Consider the following 9,912-nt stretch of genomic DNA (forward strand, 5'->3'; position numbering starts at 1 on the left):
AACTAGAGCTTGTCATATGAATGAACATAAGCTCCAAAACATCACATGGATAAGAACCAAGAACAACCAAGAAATATGAATCAAATAATGCAAGAGTTTGAGCTCTCTCTGAATGATACGATCAAGTTACTCGTTCCAGAGCCCTCTTGATAGTACGGTCAAATATCCTAAATCTTGATCTCCTAGCAACAATAAGAGAACAGTAGAAGAGAAAGTCTGACAAGAATAAACCTTGACCTTGCGTATTCACTTGAACTAGATGATGAAAATCTTGATCGCTTCAAGATGGAACGCTTTCTTGACTGTGCTTTCTTGATGAAGTCTTGCGGATTCCTCCCCCATAACCCACTATGGGAGAGCTTCTTCTTTGACATATCTTCATATATCCATGATCAACATTTGGATGGCAAGCTCTGCCTTTATGTATCTTCTTCAATGCACACAATTTCTTCTTTCTTCATATTGTTGATGTCTTCAAGATGCACATGACATCTCACTCCATCTTCTTCTTCAAAACATACATATCACTTGATCTTCTTCGTTTTCTTCTTATTGCAACCTTGAAGCTAGCCAACATATGGTTCAACCATTGCATATGGACAAAACTATAATAAGTGGAACTCATTAGCCCATAGAGAGTTTCATCAATCACCAAAACCACATATGGGGTCCATACACTTTCAGATTCAAACTAGCTTTATCATGTAGACCAAAAATACCATGCATGTTACTCGGTATAGAGTCACTATAAGGTTTGGCCCATTGTGGAAAATGCCCGGCCCTCAAGATAGTGCAAAAAAAATTCATGGCACTTAATATTATTTATTTTTTACCTAGTTCTAATGGGGGCATGACTCATCAAATTGATTAAACCGGGTAGCAAACATAGGTCCAGTGCATGGAAGTGTTTGCACCTCCTACGAGTGTTTAATATTGCCTCTATTGTGATTTACTCTACATTATAGACAATTTTTTGTTCCATACTAATCTACATTCTAGCATTTAGTTAACAAAAACACAGAAAATGAAGCGGTATTCCTCTCACTTTTGGATGGCACTATTTTGAATGTAGCTTGGATTTGTTGAAGTGGTACTAATAAATGTAGTACTAGTTTTTGTGATTTTCTCTATAATGTAGACTAAATTGGAATAGAGGGAGTATGTGTTAATTAATGAGGGCCTCTACATTGTGCTTCATGTGTACATATAATCAATTCAGCTCTAAAGACTACTTTAAATTAAAGAGAATCCACATGAAACTTTTAAGAAAGGGCACGAGCTCTATGAATCACTTTAAAACAAGGCTTGCACATCAGCATCCTCATTGGTGCCTAGGTCTATGAGCATAATATGTAATAACTCATACAAGACTTACAAAGAAAATCATATAAGAGGTTGACCCTCCTAGAGTACTTGTTTAAGAAATCATACATATTTCTAGTCATCGGTAACCATATCTCATTCTATTATTTACGGTTTACATATGTTTTTCTAATTTCAGCAACGCGCAAACAAATTGGAGCTCGGTAGGGTACTAAGTCATCATCTATACAAACAGAAAACTTGAGTTTGGATACAAGTTACAGTCCACTCAAACCATATGAAACCTTTATTATGATGTTATAGTTATTAGTTGTTACTTATTACATTTAAAATATACATGTTGTATATTAGTTACACCCCTTTACAATTTCTTATGCTACCAAGTAGTTTATCTAGACAATCATGCATTATTTATTATTCATTATTTACCCGGTGCAACAAAATAGGGTCTTGTAATATTTTGTTATATTATTGTTATGTTTTTTTTAATATTCATTATCCTTTGATTGAGCACACATGACTACATGTTTGTAGCCTCCATTCACCTCAACAATATATTTTCAAAATAAGAAAACATGTAAGATTATAAAATTTTCTTGTAAATGTCAAGATAAATACAATTTGATAATTGAAAGTTCTTTGCATGTGGTCAATCCAGCTGAAAAAGCTAAGTGCGAAGTAGTGTGAATAAAGGGGCTCTCTCCGACGTCACGGATTTGGATGGAGAACTATATCTGGTAAGGTATTGTGAGTATTAAGGTGATAGACAACATTTATCTTTTTTCAGACACAGAAAGACCTTTGGCAAGGGGACTTTTTTTGTATCTCATTTTCTTCAACTCACTATTAAGATGTCGGCCATCTCATAATAGTGCCAAGGATGACGACCAAATTAGTCACTCTACATTTAGTTTATAATCTATTGTTTGTTTTGTATTATGTTGATGATACCATCCTCTGACTATGATTTGGTCAAGGATGCATGTATGAAGTTAATTTTGTGTTTGGGTGAACAAACTATTGGGATTAACATAATCTTTCATAAGAGCAAAATTGTATGTTTCCAAATTAAAGAACATGAACTAGAGAAAACACAACTTATTGGATGTCGTTTGGGCCAGTTTTACTTCAAATATCTCATCTTCAATATAGATTATTGCATGTCTCATAACTAAAAAAGAAACCCAACTAAGGATTGCTTTGCAAAGTATCACTAGTTGGCAGTCTATATACTTATCCTACAACAACCCACTAGTCTTTATTAATTTGGAAATGAGCGTTGATAATCCTTCGGAGGATAACTCCTCCCCAACCTCCGCCTTTAACAACTAACACGTGTCCCTCTGGTCCACCACCTGGGCATGCTATCCTTCCCGCCCAGAACGAAAACAAAACCCCCACAAACGGGATGCACGTCCACACCACGACACCGCTGCTTGAAGAAGTCTGGCTAACCGCACCGTCGCCCGAAGAAGTCCGGCAAGGCGGCCTCACCGGCAGCACCGCTGACAGCAAGTTGACTCCCGGTTGGCAGTAACACCACCCCTTGCAGCAATGGCGCCCACCAATTGAAGCGGTAGAGGCCTACTACGGAAGCAGCAGTGCCCACCTATGGAAGCATCACCGACACATGAAGAAGAAGTCTGGCGTGGGACCTCGCCGGACGCCGGCAACACATCAACTCCAGGTGGAAGCACCGCCGCCCCTCCTTGCAGCACCACCTCCCACTGATGGAAGCGTCGTCGTCCGACTATGGCAGCACCACCACCCTGGCTAGCCGCACCACTGCCTTTACAACTCTGGTGGGCAGCCTTTGTAGCGGCGGTGGTAGGCCTTTGCAACAGAAGCGATGGGGATTTGCAGCTCCAGCGCGCACCCTTTGCAGCTCCGGTGACGAGAGATTGTAGCTCCACCGTACAACATATGTAGTTGTACCGATAATCGCTCGCAGCACCTCCGCACAACATATGTAGCTCCAACACGGCCCAGGCTCGTGGTTCACAACACATCTGCCTCCCCTTACAGCAGCTACGACTACCTCTTTAAGCAGCGCTAGCTTCTTGTAGCAGCACCGACGGTTGGCCTTGTAGCACCACCGTGCGCACCGTCTCCCCTTGATGTAGCAACGATGAGCATCGTGGAGCTGCCTCCCAAGGGAGATATATGTGGAGAGTAGTGTTGGCGGCGGAGGGGAAGGTGTCGTTCATGTTAGCGGGAGGTGGATGCGGAGGCAGCGTCAAATCATCTGGAGGCGGAGGCGTGGAACGCTGGCCGCGGGGCATGTAGTTCATCGGGGTATCGCCGCAGAGAAACTGGGGAAAAGTGCGGAGGAGGAAGATAAGGGAGAGAGCGGTCATGTGGGCCCATGGGATGCGCGGTGAGCGGAGCATCGCGTGATATGGGCCATCGTACAACTCCGCACTAGAAGGTTGCGAAAGATGCAACCTCCGATGGAACTGAAGAATTTTCCTTTTTTGCGAAAATTCCACCAATCTATTAACAACCATCAACAATAGTACAAAGATGTCTAAAAGTAAAAAATATAAATAGGTCATTGGACCACCTAGCGACGACAACAAACACTAGTGCGAGCCGAAGGCGAGCCACCGTCCTCGCCCTCAATCACCGGAGCCAGGCAAAGCTTGTTGTAGTAGAGCTTATTGTAGTAGACAGACGAGAAGTCGTCGTGCTAAGGCCTCAAAGAACTAGCGCACCAGAACAACAACCATCGCCAATGGTTACAACCGTAGATCGGAATATACTGACCTGAAACCACACAATCGAACACGAAATACGACCGAATCACGGGAGATCCGCATACACACAACTTCACGCGCTCTCCACCGGTGCTAGATGCACCACCGGAGCGAGGATAGGACGGGGAGGACCTTATTCTGATTTTAGAAAGTAGCCGCCACCTCACCATTCCAAAGAAAACAATGAAAACAAACTAAACGAAGAACTGAAACCTTTCCGCCGGCGAGAGGCCGTGGCGGGCAAAGCTACCGGAGGAGCGAACCGGCAGCGTCGCCGGCGAGAGGCACGAAACCCTAGAAGGGTTTTAGAGCCACCTCCCTATATCGCCTTGCTGTCTTTCTCTTCCTTTCGATTAGGATGTTTTTCTATATAACTAGAGTAAGTGATGAAATAAGCGAGGCCGAATGCACCAATGATGGAAATGCTGGGTAAATGAAGATAAAACTAAGCAGCTTTTAAAGATCCCTTCACACACACACACATACTTTTTTTAGATGACACAGATACCTACTTCGGTAGCACGCACCCGGTGGTAGTCGCCACATCCTTGTTTTCAGAAAACGTGACACAGCCGGTTCCTATCGCGTATAAGGCCAACACACACAATACTGAACCTAATAAGCGTGGCAAAATGAATTTAACCATAAGCAGCGGGCCATCCGAAATTCATCCGATTGGCACCTTTCAGCAACATATAAACTCCATTTCTTATCACTGTCCTGCACTCCAGCTCCCATATGTTTCTGCCCATATCTCAGTTTTTCTTGTAAGACAATACCATCTTCTATGTATCTCAAATCATCGGTGCGTCGGAAGCTGCTCGCCGCCGAGGAACGCGTTGATGAGCTTCAGCCCTTCAGCGGGCTTGTTGAGGGGCACCAGGTGGCCTGCCCCTCTCACTGTCACCATGCTCATGCCATGGTACTCCACGAACCTCCCTGCAATCTGCAATTTGTTTTAGCTCCACATTTCAGCATCGCTGGCCACTACGTACTGATGCTCAGCTCAGTATGTTCACCACATGTTCACAGAGTTCAGACCTGCTTGTCGAGGTACCAGGGCTGCCATGGGGTTTTGATCGGCAGACCCAGCGCTTCAACGCAGTACCGGGAACCAATCACCGGTACCCTGCCATCTGCGTCGCCGCTGTATCAACAAAAAAGAGCAATATTACGCAATGAAGTTCTAGGTTGGAGTAGTAGTGAATCTATGTTGCTTATGAACTTTAACACTTGATGTAAGGTTTTCAGAGAAGCTGTGGATTGTGCATGGTTCAAGAAGAGGCACACCTGTAGAGCCAGATTCTCAGCCCTGCTTTGATCAGCTTGGTGTATATAGGTAGAACCGAAAACACCGAGAAGTTATAAGAGTTCAGGATGGGGTCACTGCACAGAGAATGGATCAGCACATGTTCTTGTTTTTCTGAAACTACAATGAACTACAGCCCGGTCGACCACCTGCAGACTTGATATTTCCCTGGAAGCAGCCCACTAACATTTGCATGGAATGCTTTCTGCACATCTTTCCTGTTGAAGTAGTCTTGCGCGTAGTTCGAGTAGCACGGGTCATAGCCCGAGAACAACCGCCTCAGCCTTCCAAATTGCGCTCCCTATCATGTCAGAGATACATGTAAATTTCAAGTGAAAGCTGAAAGCTGAAACTTTCAGTTTCCATGTCACTTTTACCTGATGATTGGCGAAGAGTGCTCGGTTAGCGGAAGATGACGCGTTCAGGTCCAGGAGGCACTTGGGGGCATAGATATTGTATATGTCAATCAGATCATACTGGTCGAAGACGACTGTCATGGCGGTATTGCAGCCATCGGTCCAGTTGGCGGTCTTGAAGTCACAGTTCACCTTGATATTCTTGTAAACTTCGTCCGACACGACTGCGTGGCTCCACGCATAGTCAGCGATCCCTTTGTAGTCATAGTAATCATCGGTGAGAGGGTTGCCAACCTGCAGTAGTGCATAGGTCCATTCTGAATTTTATATTCTGCATTGCTAAATGTCATAAATCTGAAACCTGAACCTAGCTCTTTTGACCATTTTTTTTGTAAAGGTTCGCATGGAAGTTAGTATAGTCGACCAAAACATATTCCTACTGATGGAAAAAATATTCTGAATTTTATAAACATGAACCTGAACTTGAATTTTAGATTCTGCATTGCTACATTTCATAAATCTGAAACCTGAACTTTTGACCATTTTCTTTTGTAAAGGTTTGCATGGAAGTTAGTCCAGTTGACAAAATCATATTCCTAGTGATGGACAAATAATTGAAAGGAATTCATATTCGTATAAGATTCTTACCATGAAGCCCTTGAGGTTCACGTATGTGTTGGCCGTCTTGCCCTTGTTCCTATCATAGACAAGATCAGCAAGCTGTGGCACATAGTGACCTGCAGCACAGGACATTGTACAAAAAAGGATTCAGCTATCATCTTCACAGAGGGAAATTCTGTAAGGCACCTTCTGCTCCACTGCATGTGAATTTTCATTACTCCTTTGCCTTTTAGGAGCATGTGTTCAGTTGAGTGATCCAATTGGCCATTTCAAAACAAAAGACTGGGATCGTATTTTCGCTACAGAAAAGAGCTTTTAATTGGTTCAAGCAAAGTAATTTTACTAGTTTGGGTAGCAACCCTAAGATGTTTTTTTCTCAAATGCGGAAATCTAAGCGGCAAGTAATTTTCTCTAGCCGCCGCCATAAAGGTGGCTGTCCTAGGATTCCAATTCGCGCGAAGATGTTGATCCGCTCGTTGTGTGTCTTCAATGATCTGGCTGGACTGTCGGGTTCCGGAAAGCTCCGCCAGCGAACTCCAAATGGACGACATGCCTGGAGATTGCTGCATCCGGGTGGAATTCGGTCGTGCGCACCCGTGTTTTTCTCTGGTCGTTTTGTTTCAGAGGGAGCGCTTCGAAGCTCTGCTGGTCGTTAATATCATGGAGCATGTTTTCGTTCTATGATGCTGGCAGAGAATGACATGAAAGTCGAGATCTGGGGACTAGCTATGGTGGTTCGAGTCTGGGTGATGATGAGGAATTGGCTTGGTGATTCGTGACTTGAAGCAACGGTATGCAAGTGGGGGCGACTTCACAAGAGAAGTTCAAAGTATTACCTCTCAGGATGAAAATCTAAGGTCTGACCTTAATTGGTAATGTCCTTGTTGAAGGTATTGTTTTGAGAGTGAGGATTTTTCTTCAGGGTGAAAACCTAAGATCTATGATCAGGCGACGACCGTGCTGGTGCACAGTTTCCTTCTTGAAGGCGTCGCTTTTGGAGAAGCTGAACTTCTGGTGTTGTCTTGGTGGTGTTAGTGCCGTTGTTTCAAGGAATAGATTGCTGTAGCGGGACTTTTTCTTTTTTGTAATTCTTCTTTCTTTTCGGGCTGTGTGCATCCGTAGTGCCGCTAGGGCAATGCGTTGTTGCAGAGGCTGGGTGTAATTGGTATGTTCATGATATTAATATATACTCTTTATCGAAAAAAATTAATTTTCTCTGCTTGGATCTTCTCAATTTTGAACAATTATATGACAGTGACCATTTTTTTATGAAAAAACAGAGGTGAAAAAATGATGCTTGAATTCTTTGAAACATGAATTGTTTGCATCTGAGATGCTGCGCTATGATTTATCATAATCGACAGCCCAGTGGACACTGGATAAGCTAAGCTGTCAGACCCGTTATACAAACTAAGTGATCGCTTTTCTTCAGTGGAAGTTCTGATTTGAGATAAGGTAGTTACATTGTCTGATTCAGGAAGGAAGAGATGGTTGGTCAAAGACTAGTTGATGTTTCCCATTTCGAATTGATAACGCAATGTGGACAAAAAAAAAGAATACTGAGAAGCCCACGTGTGTGAAAAAGAAAAGATGCATCGTTTCACCAAATTTACCACCCGGCACGTCTTCTATTTGTTTCAGGTTCCTTTTAGCATCTATCTATAAATTTGTCATTGAAAGGTAGAATTATTTTATTGCTATTTTCTGATTAAAGGGGCCACACGTCCCAGAATTCACAATTTCATTAAGAAATGGGATTAAAAAGGCAGAATTCCAAATGTATATTTCTTATAAAGTTCTCTTGGTTCATTGAATTACCTGCATAGCTCTCTCCTGATATGTAGAAATCTCTGCCCTTGTACTGAGGAAATCTCTTGAACCAATTCACCAGGAAACTATAAGCATCCTCGGCTACAAAAAGGATGGCACAAGATCTCATTTCTGAACATGTGACTACTACATGGAAACTTAAACTCATTTATTTGGGCAAAGAAAATTATTATTAAAAAATCAATTTACCAACGAAATCATCATTCAGTTTGGTGAGGTCAGAGGATGTGTTCGTGTAGGAGAAACCAACCCCAATAGGAGACTCCAGGAACAGCAAGTTAGCCTCTGAAAAATGAAAAACCGAAAGCACAAAAAAAAATCAGAGTTGTTCATCAAACAAGGGTAAAAGAACAATCCATGAAACCATGCTCATCACCTTGGTTCCAAGCGTATTTGTTGAAGTCCAGTGCTTCTCCTTTTTTGTCAACTCTAAGAGGCCCTAGCTCAGATGCAGCTCCATAGCCGATCGATGAGCAGCCCGGTCCTACAAACATATCATAATAGTTTAATGTTATTCATAGGAAAAAGAAAGGGCGTAGGAACATAATTTATACTCCTAGCTATTACATGATAATCAACCTGAGGAAAAACATAAGAAGGTTTAAATTTTTGATTGGTACAAGAACAGAGGTCCTGGCTAGTCTGTCTAGTTCTACTTAATGCTTGGTCATTCTTTACAGCAATTAAAGAAGCAGTACAACTATGCATGGAAAATGTGACTTCACTAAAGCAACTAAAGCTTCGTACCCCTACTTCGATTTAATAGTCATGATCATTGTTCAGAGCAACTCAAGAAGTAATCCAAGGTACACTAGAAACCAAGTAATTAATCAAGAACAGATACTGGCAGGGTAAGTGAGACAAATACATGGAAAATACAGAAGATGTTGATTTAAGGGGGAAAACCTGCCAGGTAAAAATCCATATCACAACTCAAACAGTATAGAGGAATATGCACAGGAAATTTCAGTCAGCCAATAAAGATAGCACGAGAAAAACAGTACAGTAGCAACGCAAAGTAGCAGAAAAAAATAATGATATGTTTGAAATTTTATTTCAACTTGGGTAACGAAGTTAAGGTGTGTATAGAGGTTGACCTCCATTGAGCCAGAGGAGGAGAGGCTTGTGCTCGGGAGTGGACTGAGCCTCGAAGAACCAGTAGAAGAGAGCCCTGCCGTGCCGCTCGTCGACGGTGACGTAGCCCGAGAACTGTGAGAGCCCAGGGCTCGCCGGCTGCCCGGGCAGGCGGACCACCCTGTCAGCCTCCTGCTCGACGCTACCGCTGCTGGTAGCGGCGTTGGCGGTGCCGATGATGATGATGAGAGCATAGACGAGCGGCGTCGCTGCCATTGATTGTGCTGTGCGATGTCTGGTTGAAGAGAGGAGAACGGAGCGAGAGGAGGGCTTTTTCCTAGCTACTTGGTGGTTTAGCATGCGTGCAAAATGTGAGGATGGAGAGGCGGAGCAATTGCTGCCACTGCCATGGAGGGTGCGCTGAGGAAGGAGAAGATCAGAAGATGACAGTGGCTCATCTTGGAAATATCCACGTGTGGGGTTTTATTTGGGGCTTTGCTCTTGGACTGTATGGGTTAGAGTAGACTGGTACGCATAGGGGCGAGTAAATTTGCTCCGCCATCTTGGGGCTGCCAAATCCCATCGCTATCGGATATGATGGTTCATTCAACCATTTTGCCAAGTGCTAACGGGTGACTTTTCA

The 9,912-nt window shown here is 43.2% G+C and overlaps 1 protein-coding gene across 1 annotated transcript; it reads right to left on the bottom strand.

Annotated features, from left to right (window-relative positions):
- Nucleotides 1-4,689: 4,689 nt before the first annotated feature.
- LOC124646569 (serine carboxypeptidase-like 26) lies at nucleotides 4,690-9,620 on the bottom strand. The gene is made up of 10 exons (XM_047186674.1): nucleotides 9,293-9,620; nucleotides 8,572-8,679; nucleotides 8,385-8,480; nucleotides 8,184-8,276; nucleotides 6,393-6,481; nucleotides 5,766-6,038; nucleotides 5,538-5,689; nucleotides 5,370-5,465; nucleotides 5,121-5,226; nucleotides 4,690-5,018 (listed from the first exon to the last, which is right to left on the bottom strand). The coding sequence occupies exons 1-10, from the start codon at nucleotides 9,543-9,545 to the stop codon at nucleotides 4,992-4,994; spliced, it is 1,293 nt and encodes a 430-aa protein (XP_047042630.1). The 5' UTR covers nucleotides 9,546-9,620; the 3' UTR covers nucleotides 4,690-4,991.
- Between the last annotated feature and the right edge of the window lie 292 nt (nucleotides 9,621-9,912).

Source organism: Lolium rigidum, chromosome 4 (assembly GCF_022539505.1).
Source record: "Lolium rigidum isolate FL_2022 chromosome 4, APGP_CSIRO_Lrig_0.1, whole genome shotgun sequence".
Taxonomy (NCBI): domain Eukaryota; kingdom Viridiplantae; phylum Streptophyta; class Magnoliopsida; order Poales; family Poaceae; genus Lolium; species Lolium rigidum.